The sequence below is a fragment of the Biomphalaria glabrata genome, chromosome 16 (genome assembly GCF_947242115.1).
Source record: "Biomphalaria glabrata chromosome 16, xgBioGlab47.1, whole genome shotgun sequence".
NCBI classification, from domain to species: Eukaryota; Metazoa; Mollusca; class Gastropoda; family Planorbidae; genus Biomphalaria; species Biomphalaria glabrata.
The window spans coordinates 1,419,408-1,437,548 of record NC_074726.1 but is presented as its reverse complement, the minus strand read 5'-3'; the positions used below and the strand labels follow the sequence as shown (position 1 = coordinate 1,437,548).

At 36.6% G+C, this 18,141-nt stretch overlaps 1 protein-coding gene across 3 annotated transcripts in view; it reads left to right on the top strand.

Moving 5' to 3' along the window:
* LOC106057828 (uncharacterized) overlaps window positions 1-18,141 on the top strand; it is a 67,335-nt gene that overhangs the window by 26,872 nt on the left and 22,322 nt on the right. For all 3 annotated transcript variants that reach the window (XM_056014414.1, XM_056014415.1, XM_056014412.1), the window contains exons 15-27: window positions 116-157; window positions 1,147-1,230; window positions 2,053-2,112; window positions 4,610-4,657; window positions 7,686-7,733; window positions 8,341-8,379; window positions 8,818-8,838; window positions 9,774-9,815; window positions 10,668-10,712; window positions 11,346-11,375; window positions 12,527-12,562; window positions 13,788-13,823; window positions 17,497-17,676. In XM_056014414.1, coding sequence (XP_055870389.1) covers window positions 116-157; window positions 1,147-1,230; window positions 2,053-2,112; window positions 4,610-4,657; window positions 7,686-7,733; window positions 8,341-8,379; window positions 8,818-8,838; window positions 9,774-9,815; window positions 10,668-10,712; window positions 11,346-11,375; window positions 12,527-12,562; window positions 13,788-13,823; window positions 17,497-17,676 — 711 coding nt within the window. The remainder of the gene's footprint in view (window positions 1-115; window positions 158-1,146; window positions 1,231-2,052; window positions 2,113-4,609; window positions 4,658-7,685; window positions 7,734-8,340; window positions 8,380-8,817; window positions 8,839-9,773; window positions 9,816-10,667; window positions 10,713-11,345; window positions 11,376-12,526; window positions 12,563-13,787; window positions 13,824-17,496; window positions 17,677-18,141) is intronic.

The following is an 18,141-nucleotide window of genomic DNA, read 5'->3' as shown; positions in this document are numbered from 1 at the left end:
TTTTAAATTGCTTTGTTTTTATTTATTTAGTGTTTATTGTTTGTTGCATTTATCATGATCTTTGTTGGTTGCTGAGTTGGTCGGTTATTTAAGCTTTCTTTTTTATTCATCCTAGATATCAAAAAGCTCCAACGCAGGACGAAGTCTCTCGACGAGGGTAGGTCATTTTGGCTTTCAGACTTTGTCGTTAGTAGTTCAACTTTAAATCAATTCTTTTCGCAGCACTAGATCAATTCAACTTTAGCTGTTCACCTCAAGATGTTTTCAACTTTAGCTGTACTCCTCAAACTCTAGTCAACTTTAGCTGTGCTCCTCAAACTCTAGTCAACTTTAGCTGTGCTCCTCAAACTCTAGTCAATTTGGATGTGCTTCTCAAACTCTAGATAAAAACTCTCATCTCTCTTTCTTCTCTTTTCGCTCCTGTGTCTCTTCTCTTTATCTCTTCTATCTCTCTCCTCTATCTTCTATTTATTATTCTCTCTCACCATTTTCTTCTCGTTTCTCCCCTCTGCCTCGTTTTTTGTTCTCCTCTATCTCTGTCTCTCTCTCCCCTCTCTTCTTCTGATCTTATTTCTCTTCTCTTTTTATTTTCTCTTCTTTCTATCTCCGATTTTTTTCTCAACTCTCTCTTTCTCTCTCTTACTCCTCTTTCTCTCTTCTCTCTTATTTTTCTTCTCGCTCTTCTTTAGCTTCTCTCTCTCTCTCTCCTTTCACTGCTTTCTTTCCCCTCTCTTCTCAATCATCTCTATCTTCTTACTCTCAACTGTCTCTCTCTCTCCGTCTCGTCTCATCTCATCTCATCTCCTCAACTCACCTCACCTCACCTCACCTCATCTCATCTCATCTCATCTCCTCATCTCATCTCCTCATCTCATCTCCTCATGTCATGTCATCTCATCTCACCTCACCTCACCTCATCTCATCTCATCTCCTCATCTCACCTCACCTCACCTCACTTCATCTCATCTCATCTCATCTCCTCATCTCCTCATCTCATCTCCTCATCTCATCTCATCTCTCTCTCTCTCTCTTTCATTTCTCTCATTTCTTCTTTTTTTCCAAGATTTCTTACAAAAGTATTTTCGATGTTAAACTTTGTAGTCTTTGACAGTACTTAAAACACGCTTAATTGTTTCACTGTTGAAGGTAAAAAGAGTTTGCCATCAGACGTGCTGGAATCGAAAGTGTCTGTCGTATCAAGATTTGCTAAATTAGAAAGTAAATTAGATGGTAATTAGATTTTTTTCCATTTTAATTTTTATCCATTCATAGGTGGTAATAACCTTTTTACTATACAACTAAATAATTAGTTGCGACAACGCGCTATTCAATATTAAACACATGAGGCTTTAAATCGAGACTTCGGATGGGGAAATATATTACATAAATGTGTTACAGGGTAGGTCATATTGTTTTCGAATGTAGTGAAGCAAGAGGCTTTCCAGAGCTCAATAGGGAGCCAGTACCATACCTTTGATCCATGTAATGAAACAGTCAAACAATGACTTTTGAGGAGCCAACGCGGCGCATCTGGAAGCTTAGAGTCCATTTCTGGAAGGACACTCTAAGAGACATGGAGTGACCAGTTCAAAACTAGAAGTGTTAAGTCCAAGGTGGGCAGTGCTCTCTAATGGACATGTGGGAGAACTGTCCATTTACGTGTGAGGACACTGTGACCTCTTAGCTGAGCAATAGTAATGATCATAATTTATATACCGCTGTTCAACATTATGGTCTCATGGCACTGTGCTTTGGAGGGCGGGATGGGGGCGGGAAGTGATTACCATTATGGATGGCATACTTAAATTATTTCCCAGGCCTGCAGCAGTTAATTGTCTGAAGTGTTTGTGTGTTTGCAGAATTATTGTTGGTGGCTGTTTTTCATTTTAAAGAATTGTGTCAATGATAATGTTTTAAATGTGTCACTGATTGCGTCAGAAATGTTGTCACTGATTGCGTCAAAAAAAATGTCACTGTCTCAATATGTATAACTTAAGAATCACTTTTTTTTAAAGCCACAAGAGCCTCTCACCTTAAACCTCTCTTTTGCAGCGGTGACGTCATCGACTCAACGCGGGGTGACTGAGATTAAGTCACCAAAAGCTCAAAGAGGTAAACATATGTTTCCCCTCTTCAGAAAGTTGACAGCCTTCCTATCACTGAATTGGAACCCAAACACCAATCATTCACATTACATTGTTAGGTTAACTAGAATCCCTATACCAATCATTCACATTACATTGTTAGGTTAACTAGAATCCCTATACCAATCATTCACATTACATTGTTAGGTTAACTAGAATCCCTACACCAATCATTCACATTACATTGTTAGGTTAACTAGAATCCCTACACCAATCATTCACATTACATTGTTAGGTTAACTAGAATCCCTACACCAATCATTCACATTACATTGTTAGGTTAACTAGAATCCCTACACCAATCATTCACATTACATTGTTAGGTTAACTAGAATCCCTACACCAATCATTCACATTACATTGTTAGGTTAACTAGAATCCCTACACCAATCATTCACATTACATTGTTAGGTTAACTAGAATCCCTACACCAATCATTCACATTACATTGTTAGGTTAACTAGAATCTCTACACCAATCATTCACATTACATTGTTAGGTTAACTAGAATCACTACACCAATCATTCACATTACATTGTTAGGTTAACTAGAATCCCTACACCAATCATTCACATTACATTGTTAGGTTAACTAGAATCCCTACACCAATCATTCACATTACATTGTTAGGTTAACTAGAATCCCTACACCAATCATTCACATTACATTGTTAGGTTAACTAGAATCCCTACACCAATCATTCACATTGCATTATTAGGACAGACAATCTTCATCTAGCTTGTTTTTTAGTCTTTGTTACTGTTACACTTTGTTACTGTTACACTTTGTTACTACAGTAATTGCCCCAATTCTTTACATATCGCCACTGATAGACATCTTACTAATTATGAACGTTGCGTTAGTGACTGCATCAAAGTGTGCCACTAGTACATTACAGTGAAGGTAAATAGGCCTAAAAAAAGGATACTTCATTGGCATAAATGGGTAATTAATTTAAATCGACATCGAATGGTCAAGTTAGTTCCTCTCGAGATCCCCGCCCGTTCATCTCTAAAGGGAGAGTAATCCTTAAAGGATTACGGGCAAGACATGGCCTAAATTGTGCCGATGTGCCAAAACTCAAAAACTCAAACTCATCTCTAAAGGAATATATTGGAGAATGTTCTCGAGCAACTAAGAGATGTTAATCAAGCTAAAATGAACTTCACTCTTGCCAACGAAACAAGGGATTTAAAAAAAATACTTTAATTAAAAACAAAGTTTTTTTAAGAGAAAGAACTCAACATTTACAGCCACATATCTCAATGACGTAAAGTTTAATTCCTTTCAAACAGAATTGATTAATCATCACTATTTAATTAAGTAATTGATTTTATTTTAAATGATTCGTGTATTGTTAGAAAAAATAAATAATTGTGCAAAATTTCAATAAGAAATTTGTACAGACAGAGTGAGTTGATATAGCTTTGCAGTAAACAAGATTTTAATTATTTAACTGTATAGAATTTAGCCCTTGTTATGTAGAGAGAGAGTAGTCCTTAAGGGACTGCAGGCACGACATGGCCTAAATTGTGCCGATGTGCCTAAAATCAAAATCAAATCAAATCTATATATATATATATATATATATATATATATATATATATATATATATATATATATAATTATCATTTTGGACCAACCTTGAAAAAGTCATAGATAACTCTTATTTCTGCAAGTCGGACTAGAGGAACCCCACGTAACTTTCGCAGTGACAGAGAGCGAAAATCAGAAAAAAAATAAAAGAAGGATGGGGGGGACGTATGCTACGCCGCTGTTCGGCTCGTTGAGTTGTATATTTTTAGCAATATTCAATGCCGGGCAGTTGATTTTAGTACCAAGTGTCCTTTATTAATGCTAATTATTTGCCAATTGGTTTTAAATAATCTCCTTAGTACCAAGTGTCCTTTATTAATGCTAATTATTTGCCAATTGGTTTTAAATAATCTCCTAAGTCATAGAGTGAAAGTCTTACGCTTCCCCCATAATTAATTTACTGTGTGCTAAGAAACGGAAAAGGTCTGAAAATTTGATTATATGGTGCTAAACAAAATGCAAAAATAAATATTATACACCTTTTACCATGGAGCTATTGTAAGAGACAATGGTTTTGCTTGCCCTGGATGTGGCAAAATATGTAGGTCACAGCTGGGACTGCGTAGCCACGATAAAATATTCCATTCCTCATTTCTCTTCGGACTCGAAGATAAGCCTTACTATTGTAAGAGAATACCCATCAAAATCGTGTATGAAATCACATCGCCTTGACTTGGTTGATTGTAGAGAAGTCATCAAGTCTAATCATTTACATATTACCCGCAAACCAGGCCACGGATTTACTGTCTATTGTCGAATGAAAATTAAGACAGGGAAAAAATGTTCGAAATTCATTTTACATGTAAAACATTTTTACAAACAAACATTTTACGAGAGCTACAGAAAAGATTTTCATTTTGTTCTGCAGTTGCCAGGTCTTCGTCGATAGTAGTTCCGAAACCTCTTAGGGCTCCAAGTAAGCTTTCAGTTTGTTTTTATTTATTGTATACACTAACATTTACACGCCGGTTACGCCCGTTGATTTGTTCTCATTCTCTCCTCCTTGTTTTGTTTTGTTTTTTTTTAATTTTCAACACAATCTGCACACATTGGACCACAAAGCACACATGAATCTTAAAGACAACCTGCAGCCATCTAACCACTGTTACATCAGATCTGAACTGAAGTGGTCCTCTCCTTTCCATTAGGGACTAAAAGAGAACGATTTAAAAACTCTTTTATCCCACTTTCGGTCAGAGTGTTAGAAGGCCATTAGTCGTCATCGATAAGTACATAGAAGTCTAATTCATAAAAGTGCTTGTTGTGAGTGTGTATGTGTTTCATGTGTGAATGTTGTTCGTATTTGCATCTATATTTGTTATTGTTATAGTAGTTATGCTGAAGTGGCAAATGCAGTCAAATTGAATTTTCATTTGATTGGACAAATACAAATTATCTTAATATATTATGTAATTAACAACACAAGAAGTGATGGCAATATGGTAACGTGTACTAGTTAACAACACGCGTTTATATAACGAAGGTTTAATGATTCAATGACAGGATATGACACGGATGATGGTTATACATAATAATTAATAAGATAAGATAAGATAAGATAACTTTTATTGATCCAATCAAATGGCAATTCGGTTTGACTACAATTGACAACCTCAGCGTAACTACTGTACAATAACAATATAGATGCACATATGAAAGGAATAATAGAAAACAAATGCTGATTGTGTCGCAATGTTATCAGGTCGCCTGCCGAGCGGCGCCCCGGAATACAAATGTATAACATAGTTAACATGGAAGCACATCTTAGTCACAGTGCCAATAGTCCAATCCGGGCTCGCGATTCCCACAACCCAATGGATAATAGCCGAGTAGGGTCCATACAATACATATATCGCTCGACTTTCGAGAGTTTGCAGAGTTTCGCAGACGTAATCATCTTCTTTTTTGAAGTAACGTCTATATTATATAAGTTCCAAGTCTGTGTCCCTTAAAAAAAAATATGTATTCCTTGTGACCGCCATTCACATGATTATAAAGACAACGACTTTAGAGATGCGAAATAACGAAGAAATTATAATAGCCAAACTTACGCGATACTAAGCTCCAGCCAAGAATCTGCTACCCAAGCAGAAACATAAAGAAGCAACGACAGAACGCGTTCCTTAGAAACAGCGTACAAAACTATTTATGGTGCACAAAGGAAATACACCTAACAAGGAGATAACTCAATATGCGCATGACAGTCGGAACACTGAATCTAGATGTTTATCCGCGAAGCAATTACGTACAAATACGTAACATGGATTTCGTGCGGTTCATTCCTCAAAATCATTTAATGATTGTACTTGGAGATTCCAAAACGTTTACGCAGACAAAAAAAAAAAGGCAAACCGGATCATTCTTTCTTTTGGGAAAGACAAATTCAGCTACTCATGTTGTAGAGCGTCACGGGCTGGAAAGTAGACAAGACTGACAAGGTGAGCCCTTTCCGCCTGCTAAATGAATATTCGTTTAAAAGTCACTTATGCGACACCAACTTTCCATTGTATTTTTGTGTTGGGTTAATTCAATGTAAGTGATGTTACATGAGATTGCCTTACCCCGAGACCCAAAGGGTCGTTCAATTGAGGAGATTGCTTTTTTTTTTTTTCTCCGTCATAAAATATCAATTCCGTGTTTCAGACCAAACCAAAAAACGTTGTTAACTAGTGCACTTCACTGCCTAGTGCACTTCACTGCTGAACACCAAAGCACCACCATCATCACATGATCCAGACAACCTTGTCACAGATTTTGTTGGCGAATAATGCAATGAGGTCCAGCTTCAGGCTTTGAACAAAGGGAAAGAACTACACCTTGTCACGTCACTAGATCGCGGCTAGATCCTTTTTCTACATATGCCAGTCCGCTCTGACATTCAACAATACTTCGGGGCTAGTCACTCGCGCTATTTTTCCCCAAGGGACAGAAAATGTTTTATGAAGGCTGAAATTTCTTTTTTTCAGGTCTTCACCAGTCCCATGCATATTTTTAAAACCTCTAAACTGAAGTTTGAACTGCGAATAAATATTAAGAATTTAAGCACTTTTTAGTCCATGACAGACTAGCTAGCGGTAATAGAAAACAATTCGAAATCTGCTTTGTCTCTAAGTTTTAAAAGGAGATTTTTAATCAGTGGAAAAACGTTGACGGCTTCTTGTAGTACACAATGACTCTAGCAAATACTTAATTTTAAGGCAATAGCTTAATAGCCCTGCCCAAAATGTGAATCATTCAGTAGCTTGCCCTTAAATTTGACTCATTTTCTTGTCTATTCTTGGTAAATATTCTCGTCTGATCTTAAAACATAAATGAGAGAGCTTTTCTTTTGCGTCTCGAATCAATAATGCCGCCACATTTGTCTATCTGCAAGGTTTCATAATGTGTGTTGATGTCATATTAATGTTTTTTTTCTTATCATTATGTTTCAAGAAAAGTGAAGCTCTTTCCAAAGTTTCTATATTTGCTTACTTTCTTCGACTCTCATAGTTTATTGAGGCATAATGTTAAATAGCGCGGTACAGCTCGCGTTGATACCAACAGAACACGACCCAGAATGGTGAAACAATGTCAAGTGTCCGAATCGCACAATGACCACGACTACTTGTCGACCGAAAATATAAACGTTACTAGGCATTAATGTTTCACACAAGAAAAAAAATCAATGCCATTAAATCAGGCATGTCAAACTCGTTAAGGTGTATGGGCCACATAAAAAACTTACTATGGCCTGAGGGGCCGCAGCCAAAAATCAGTTGCAAAACAGCCTACTAGATTTATGTAAATTAGAAACAGTACAATAGTATAAAATAATAAATGGCATACCTGTCCCTTAGTTAACTAACTTTGTATTACAATTTGGTAATTGAAAATTACTATGATATCTACAATACTTCTGCTCTGTTGCCTTGGTGACACCTCACATTGACATGTCATCGTTTCAGGCATTTCCCGGAAATCAAGGAAAAGAAGTTCCGGTACAGGGGCTTACGGTCAGTCTCAAAATGTGTGCGTGTTTGTGTCCGTGTGTGTTTACATATAAAAAAAAATTATCTCCGGCAATATTTACATAAAGATAGAAAAAGCAAGTATCTTCCAGATCAAAGAACAACAATCCATAAGCCTGTTGCTTCAACGCACTATACGAAATATTAATCCGAAGAAAGATCTGTGATGATTAACGAACTTGCAATCTTCAAATACAAAAACAAAATCTAATAAAATACTCAGAAAGACACAAAGATTAAGGCACATTCCTCGTTCCATATGCTAGGACAAATTTGTACAAATGCTCCTTCTTCCCTAGCGCTATTGGAGCATTGAACGGGTTGCCTGAGCTAGCCAGGAAAACCAGTGACTTGTCAGAATTTAGGTCATTAGTTAATATGCATGACTAAATGCATGACTAAATGTATGACGGGTAGGAGGTAATCATCTTCTTTTCTGAAGTAACCTGAATTTTATAAGATAAGAACTCTACAAGAGGGATGAGTTAGTTGTTTCCGACAGCTTCCTGTCTAGAAAATCTTTTCTTTTCATTCTTTTTATTAGTATTTTAACAACATTTCCCATTAAAGTACCACATTGTTTCGTCCACAGAGCGACAGTTAGAAGAATTACAAAATCAACTTGAAAAAGGTAAGCTATCTTTGCTAACTGTACTCCAGTTTGACTTGAATGTATTAGGGCGTTGACTAAGCTCGTTGTTAAATATTTATGAATGAACAATTATTATTGTCATACGGTTGGGAAAAAAAAATAATGCTTTCTGATGACCTATTTGTTACTTTTTAATTCAATTTAATCTCCGTTTCTTGTCAAAGTTCATTAACTGTAAAATGCGCTGACTTTAACTTAACGCGAGGTCACGTTACAACGTAGGGATTATGTTATTTTTGGTGCGGCGTTTAAATTTTTAAAACATTACATGAAAATAAATAAAACGAGAGATGAAAGAATGAGCACCACCAGCTTCACAAAGTAGGAATCTTTGATTTGTGTGTGTGTGTTTGTGTATTACTTGTATTCATATTAAAATGTTGACAAGTAATATCTCTCTATTTTTTTTTTATCTAGACAAATCTAAAAGAAAAAAAGGTGAGTACATTGAACTGTTTAGATGCAAATGTGCTATAGACCCTTCAGTGCATAAGTTAAGATGAAAAAAAAACTTTTAGCAGATTTCATCAATAAGGGCAGATAAGCGATGTGTAAAGAGACAAAAATGGAAAGATAGCTAGAGTAAAATAAAAAAAATAAAAGCTAGTTTAAAGATTATAGCTTTTTTGTGACGGTACCCACCGGTACGGCGTACCGGCACCTTTTTGAATGTGGGGAAAAATTATTACTTTTCTTGTATTTTAACGTATATTATTAAGTTATTAGTAGTTAAAAGTTAGGCAATCAATCACTGAGTACCGACACCTAATCACTGAGTACCGGCTCCTAATCACTGAGTACCGGCACCTATTTTTTTTGTTTTACAAAAAAAAAGCACTGGCTAAGACTATGTGTAGATCTAAAGGTTATATGAAATATAAATCCATTATAAAGAAAACTTTCTACAGGAAAGTTTGGATAGAAGGAAAAATGTTTGAGTTAAAAATACCCAAGGTCAGCTAAAGAGATATAAAAATGGAGAGCTGTCCAATATGAATCTAAATGTTCAACATACTAGATTGAAAGTTATTCAAATAAGAATCGTAAAACTAACGGCTCAATTGTTGGGTGGTAAATGTGTAATATAGCATGCTAAAGGAAGAAAGTGATATTAAGATACAAGAAAAGGACTTCTAAACAGAAATGACCTCCTTGTGTATCCTAAAAATGCATAAGTTGGTTTCATCATAGAGAGAACAAAGACATTCTATTTACCACTCACATAAATTGTACACAGTCAACATAAAATAACAGTTCGAACCAGTTTTCTTGAACTCTACATAAGCTTAGTTTTTTGTTTTTTTTTGTTGTTTTGTTGTTTTAGTTTTACTTTTTAAAGAATTTCTATATATGCCCTTTGGTGTTCATTACAGGGGAGGGCCCGGCTTCTAAAGTAAAAGCCGCTATAGTGAATCGTAAGTACATCCAATTATTTAGCATTGGTTCGATTATTTCCCTTTTGTAAAACGTTTTACATGATATGGATGATCCTTAAAGGTTGAAGACAGTCTACTTCCTAGCCCAAACCTCCCGCAGGACGACGGGGGATGGCAGCGGTCAGGTTACGAACCCGACCAACGAAACGACCGAACAACAGTACAACGCGCATATCGTACGAGCAGGAAGCCACCTTGTAGTGGTTGTGATAAGGCGCTACGGAGCCAAGTTGAAATCGGGGAAAGTGAGGATTTTAAGTCTAACCACCTCTTTTAGGCACCAGACTTATGATGGGCAATGTAAATACGTTTGGTCGTTGTGCTGGCCACATAACGCTCTCGTTAGCCATTGGTCTTAAAAACAGTTTAGCGTGCGTGTGTGTGAGTGTGTGAGTGTATGTATGTGTGTGCATGTGTATATATGTATATAATCAGATCTATTGGGCAGATGATGTAAGGGTCATTTGTTTCAGCTGCCCACGGTTAAGAAAGGTGCCATGTGCCTTTCCTTTTTCCAAAGGCAGGTACCCATTTGAGCTGGGTGGACTCAAGGCCTCACAAGGATCCATAAATACAAAACTTTCAGCCTTCAGTAGCCGAAGGCTTTGCTCTTTAGCCACGGCGTATCCTATATATTATATTATATATATATATATATATATATATATTATATATATATATATATATTGTATTATAAGTATTATTGTAAAGAAAAAAGAACTATGTTTTCCTTTGTTTCGTAATTTATTTAGTATTTTTCTTTTGCTGTAATATTTGAACACTACAGAGAAAGATCTTATAATGTTCTCTTTCTCTATAAACATTGGACAGCCACAAGGTTGCAACTGATACGACAACATTTGAAGATCGGACCCAGTAAGTATGCCTAAATTTTCATCAAACTTACACACAGACAATTTTTTACTTACATTTCAAATTTGAGACACAGTTAAGCTGCCTTGCATTATCACACCTCCCCCAGACATACAGTAAATCAATATAACTTCGACTTTCTCATGCTTTAAAATATAATTTTTTGTTAAAATTGAGGTGAAGCATTGCATGTGATTTCAATACAGATATTTCAGTTAGCTTGCAAATTATTCACGGGTTCATAAAGTAAACCCTACACCGGGTGGACCCTCATCACTTGATGGGTGTTTCAATATCGGTTCAATCGAATTTCCTAGACACTTGACTTTAATACCATGGGATAATTTTTATAATTATTTTTATCTTAAATTCAAATGTTGGCTATTTTGAACACACTTTCTGTGGGTATTTCCGCAACCGACTCAAATGTTTCTTTGCATCCAGTAAGACCTAAATAAATAAATGGACGGTGCTTGAACCATTTTGAGCACCGACTGACTTAGAAATGAGCTGGACTGTTCTATAATTAGATTTTGCAAGCTATTACTATTAAGAAACATCTTGCAATATTGAATCATTACTAGAAAAAAGAGAAGTTCATTTCTTTAAACTTGTTTTTTTTTCTTATGTTAATAGAAGAAACAGAAGAGGCGGAGTCAGATGAGAGTAAGTCCCAGCTGATAGTTTTATTTATTTTCTTTGATTGTATTTGTGTGAGTTCGTGCATTCAGAGTTTCTTGAAAGTGAAATAGATAGTGATGGATTCCTCTTCTACTTTTAACTTCGTATCTGTCCTAAGAGCTGAGTCTAAGACCCTTGCAAATGTAGGCCTATGCATACCCACTAATTCTTCCGTTTCGGAAAGATCCAAGAAACTGTAAATCGTTACATACTTTTTAACGATGACTCGTATCTCAAGTCGCTCGGATTAGAAGTGAGGCCAAAGGCCGAGCACACTGAGGACACTCCCAGAGTTGGTTCTTTTCTGTATCACATCAGCCGTGCAGATGTCAGCCATAAATAAACGGCACCTTGAAGAACGGTTTATGTTTAATTAGATGATGTGACTTTTTTCCATCCCTGTCAGTGTAATGAATTCGGTTCTTAGGCACCCCAACGATGTCTCTTTTCTGCTTCCCTACTGACCTAATAGTTTTCTCTAACGACCTTTTCCACCTGGTGAGGCTGAGAAACATCGACAAGGAGAAGTAATGGATAGAATGAGTTTGATAAAGAGTGTGTGAGAGAAAGAGAGTGAAAGGGATACAGATAGGATCTTGAGAAGGTAGAGACAGAGAGGCAAAATATCTTATAGGGAGACGATGTTGTGTCTTAATATAAATTTTAAAAAAAAATGAACATGGAATGAGAGAAGGCTCTGTCAGCTGACGTGATTCTCCAGCCATAGACCAGCGCACATTTCTAGTTTAGGAAACAGATAGGTTGACGACATAGTGATAAAAGGGAGGTAAATATATAAAAATGTTGATGAATGAAACAGTTATAAAAGGGGATAACAATAATGGGGAGAAATGATAAACATTTTATACCATCTCCCCCCCCCCAAAAAAAAAACGACGTAAAACAAAGGAGCTAAAATTAGCGCTATGACTTTTCCTTTCTTTTGCTATATCAATCTCTCTCGCTCTCTCTCTCTCTCTATCTCCCTCTCTCCATTTCTCTTTCTTTGTCTTCTCGTTTAGTTCTCTCCCATCTCTTTATCTTTCTCTGTCTCTTTTTTCCAGGTTCTTTTACATTTTTTTCTTTCTGCTAACTTATTGTAATTAAACAGTAAAAAAATCTTTCTATAATTCCAGGAGAGTCCAGTGAAAGCTTATCTATGGCAGAGCCATGTAAGTTCAGTCTATAGATGTATCAAATTTACTCGTGCTGATGAGAATCTAAAAAATGTTAGAAAAAAAATCTTCTTATGATTCACATCTTATGACTTAAAACCTCCCGCGCCGTTCGGCGAATCGTGCGGCAAGCTGTCTCAAACAAAAGATCTGCCATTGGCAATGTCTGATGCCATATGGTGTCCACTGTTCTAAGTTCTTCGTGAAAGCATGGCGCCAAGTTTTAGAGGACGTCCATGTTTGCGATTTCCATGCTTTTTCCCCCATTTGTAAAGTAAAATTATGATTTAAAGAAAAAAAAAAAACTACATAACTATTGATCAGTCAGTTATAGTACAATCAAAAGCTAAAACTAGTTTCAGAATAGAATATAACAATTCAAAAGTGTGTCTATGCGGGGAAACACAGCAACATCGATGATTAAGTTGACGCTAACTGATATTACAAAAAAAAAAAAATGCATAGGAATCTATAGCAGCACAGTTTACCGGAAAATTTTCCAGTGGCTATTCGGGTGATGACTGGTGATGAATTATCCGGGCTTTCGAGAAGTGGCTGGCCAAAGTAGAACAAGCACCTTTTAAAATTAAAATTTATTAGATACTGGCCACACGCCACGGACAGGTCATTAACTGGCGACACATCGGGTTTCGTCCGTAGCGTATGCACAGTTTTCAAATTCGATGTGGATGTCGTTTAATCAAAAAAACAGCTCACTTCAGAAATGCTTTAAACTCAAGTCCCTCTGTCTCTCAGTCTCCGCTAAACCCTATTGATCACTTAATGGTCTTTCTTGTTTTTTTATCCCTTTTCAGACCTTGGGTTCTATGTGGCAGATGATGTAAATGTCATTTGTTTCTTTGGCCTAAGGTTAACGAGCAGGGTGTCATCTGGCCAGTGTCATATGGCCAGTGTCATATGGCCAGCACAACAATCATCCGCCTTTAGTTTTCAAAACTAAAGTAAGGCATCCATTACAGTTGGGTGAACTCAGCGGCTTCCATAAAATCACGAAATTAAAAATCCCAGTCCTCACCGAGACTTGAACCTCTCGGTTCAGAAGCCAAGTGCTTTATCACTCGGCCACCACGCCCCTGGTCTTTCTTGTGGTTACATCGGAATCTATTACGCCGATCTCAACACCCACAAACCCTCCGTAACATAATTACACACACTACCAAAGTCCACTTGTATGAACAGATGTCTAAATTTAATTTTTCAGCTATGTGGGAATTGTTGTCAAAAAAGAGAGATTCCGGTAATTATATTGTTTTATTGTATTCGTTTATAAAATTTACGCAATACATAATCTTGTACACGTTTAAAGCTACTTTAATTGATGTACATTTGAGAAACATAAACCAACTAAATGTCAACACGCAGACACGCACAGTTCCGAGTCTCGTGACTAAAATAATTATGTTAAAATAAATAGAAGAGCAATTACGCCTGAAATGTATTTAGTTTTGAATTAGTTAAGTTCCCCCTTTCAGACCTTGTGATGTATAGGGCAGACGAATTAAAGGTCATCTGTTTCTGTGGTCTACGGTTAACAAGGGTGTCATGTGGCCAGCACAACGACCAACCGCCTTTACTTTTCCCTAACTAATGTCAGGTACCCATGAAAGCTGGGTGGACTCAGGGGCGCCCGAAGATCCCGAAATTAGAAATTCCAGTCTTCACCAGGATTCGAACCTTGGTCCCCGGTTCGGAAGCCAAGCGCTTTACCGCTCAGCCACCGCGCCTCCACTTTAGTTTTGAATACAGACAGATTAATATCCAAACACCAGAAGTAGCATGATGTGCGAAAATGCTGCGTCTTCCGGTGATTGCAAATGTCCAGCGACTGACTGCAGTTGTGTATCAAGGATTAGCAATTGTAGTCACATAAAAAGCTGTAAAGGGATTAAAACATCTCTCGAGACGCGAAATGCCAAAGATAGACAGATGGTTATACCATTTTTAACTTGTAATGATTTAATCGGTACGTGACGTTTTGGCGCCGCCGTTTTGGCCCCGCCGTTTTGGCGACGGGACGTTTTGGCGCGAGCCGTTTTGGCGACGGGACGTTTTGGTGCGAAGCATCATTTGACGATAATTTAATAAGCATGTAGCTTTTATAACAATGTTTTATTTCACTCTACCATACTATTGTATGTATAGTATGAATTCTAACACCGTTCAGCGAATTTTTTGTTTTTTAATTATAAAGGTTTTGCCTATTTCATGAATATAGGCCTATAATTAGTCAGATTCCTGAATGGTAATGACATGCTATATGTGAGTTCTGCTAATCGCACTGGATGACATTTTTGGATTTCTTTCCAAAAGATTTTTTTTTATTTGACATTAGTGTAATATACGAACTAGCTAAGTGTCACACTTTAATATAACAAAAACCATGTTAACATCTAAAGCTCTATTACGCTGAATGACGACAATAACTCCACACATAGTAAAGATCAAGACACGGAATGTGGTCAGTACAAACTCTATCATCGTTTCATTTTGTTTTTGATTTTTTTTTTAAATTTTAAAGTAATATCTTAAAAAGCTTTTTTGAAAATAAAAGTGTGCCTCTTAATAAACACACATACACAAGCCAAAATGTTTATTAAAGAAAATGATGTGAAAAACAAACACACATTTACATTTAGTACGTGAAAAATATGTCTTAACACAAACACTCATGCAAAACATAGATATGAATAATTCTTTTAAAAGAAGTAATACAATAAACGTACATAATGTATTTAGCGCCAAAACGTCCCGTCGCCAAAACGGCTCGCGCCAAAACAACCTTCGCGCCAAAACGGCGGGGCCAAAACGGCGGCGCCAAAACGTCCTGCTTCGTGATTTAATGTATTCTCTAACTAAGGCAATGGTTATTTCTAGCGAATTATATCTGTGGAAGGAATCGCCTTATCTAGTTTATAATGGACTCGTATTTGGAAACTTATTATAATAATAATTTACATCAAAACTGAGCCTAACTTCACTTGTGTAGTGTTAAATGTGACAAAAGACTAGATTTCATGTACCGTTTACCATTGTTGGTCAAACTGTTTTGATTTCTATGCGGGACAAACACACATACGCCTTACTTTCTGCTTTAAAGTATAGAGAATATTATTCTATAGCCTTTGTTCTTTTTTAATTTATATCATATAATTAATCTTGTTTTCTGATAACCTTTGATTTGACGATATATTATGTCAAATACTTTGCATATCAAGCTAACATTACTGGGTTTGTTTCTGTAAGGATTTGTCCCCCGTTTAATTTTTTTTGCAGGTGTAACTAGTAGCCTTTTAGTTTTACCTACACCACCTTCACCTGTCCCTGAGTCTGTTTGACCGTTGGGGCGACACACAAAATTTGTCAACCGTCTTTCTCCATCACTACCTGTCTTTTGCCTTGTATAGGACCTCTTTTAATGGCAGGCCATTCTTTTATGTTGTCTTCCCATCGCTTTCTCTGCCTCTTCTTCTTTTTCCTGGTACTGTTCCCGGAAGGAAGGTCTTTGTGAGCCCCGAAGACCTTGTAATATGGCTACACAGTTTTAGTTTGCGTTTTGTTTTTTTAACAGAAGTTTGTAGGTCATCGTGGGGTCCAATCGCCGTAGTAACCCTATCTCTAATCTTGCTCGTTGGTGATGTGGTCTTTAAATGTGATACTTAGTATTACATTAAAGTTTATCTATCAACAAGATATTATATTTTACAGTAAGTAAAGACAGAAGAGGACTTAGGAAATATAATTAATAAGAAAGGCGTACAAACTGAACCTGTGGTAGAAGATGTTTGCTATATAAACAGTTCATGTATTACTCTGTAATGATAATTATTAACTAAGTATAACATGAAACAAGCATATACATTTATAAAAACAGGGTTATTGAATAGTGAGAAAGATAAAGGCCAACTCCTTCTTACATTAGCTATGACAGTTAGATCCTAGGTATTACAAAAAAAAAAAAAAAAAAAAAAAAAAAAAAAATAAACTCGAAGGTTAGATATGGCCAAAGCAGATTGAGTCGTCATGTCTGAATCAGTCCGATTAGAAAAATGTTTGTAAAATGTTTTATATGTTTCGGATGTTCCTTCAGAGTTGAAGATAATTACTTCCTAGTCCAAACCTCCCGCAGGACGACGGGGGATGGGAGCGGGCAGGGTTTGAACCCGGGACCATCGATAAATCTGAACGACAGTCCAGCGCGCAAACCGCACGACCAGGCAGCCAGAAAGAGCCACTCGACATGTTTGTTTAACACCTGATAGTGTCTTAATAACATTTCAGATTGTATGATTGACTGTCATTGTTTGTTCTCCTTTTTTTTAGTGATGGGCCCCCGACGCTATGAACCCCTTTTCGCAGTGTTTACAACGCAGCTGTTTTCAAGTATCGAACTATTGGACTATCATATTGAGCTGTCTTATTGAACTATCTTACCCAACGCTTTCACTGCTAGAGTTTATTTTATCTGTTCACAGTTTTGGAATGAATCTCTGAAATAAGCAAATAAATACTTTTAAAAAAAAAGTTTACATAAGGGGAAATGACTGTACGTTTACGTGTACCTCAATATGTTAGGATTTATTTCCCTTTAAATAATTTTTAATTACTACTAATTAATTAATTACTTGGTTAACTTTTTTTTTTTTATTGGTTTATGTTTTGATAGGGACTGGAATAACTGTGTAAAGATTCAACTTGATCTGATCTACTGTTAGCTGACTCAATGTAAAATATTTAAAAAATTCGATTTAGATAAAAATCATCTCTTGTATAGTTCAATGTTAAAAAGAAGAGATTTCATTTATCTTTTAGAATTAGAGCCTGGAAACAACGAAAATGAACAGATAAATCAATTTGACGCATAGTTTAACTATGAAATTATTCAAACATTTCAAATGTTTTTTGTTTATCAGAGAAGGAAAAGCCAAAGTTTGTCGATGAAATTCCTGAAGAAACTTCAGAACCTAAACGTCCAAAAAAGCGAAACTTGATTCATTCTCAGTGGAAAAACAGCTCAATGACTTTCGTTAGGGCCCAGACTAACTGGAGGAAACTGGTGCACTCTGTAAGGAGAGCTTCAATAGATGAAAAGGGTAACGCTGCTTGTTTGCTTACATCTTAAATTTAAATTCTTTATGTCATTGGCGGAGTCATGGAAGTTCCAACTGTCTGGAAACACTTTTCCTTCACGACATGGGTATCAGCCCCAGTCGACGCCTGGGCCCCAACATGTGGTCTCAAGTTAGTCTCCACAGGTAAAACAGGGGTAAGTCTTCACAGGTAAAAAAAGGGGTAAGTCTCCACAGGTAAAACAGGGGTTAGTCTCCACAGGCAACTGCTTCTTGTTTGAGACCAAACTTTTCCTGGGAGATCCAAATCTACAACCTTCTAAGAGTTTTAGAGGCTTCAGAAGCTGACAAGGAGGTTTGTATTTTTTTTAAGTCAACTTTGTGGTTTGTTAAAGTCAACTTCTGCAACTGATAGTTTATTATAGTAATACGTTACGGTACGCCTGTCTACAAATAGCCCACCACAAGCTGACCGTAAATATTGCTCCC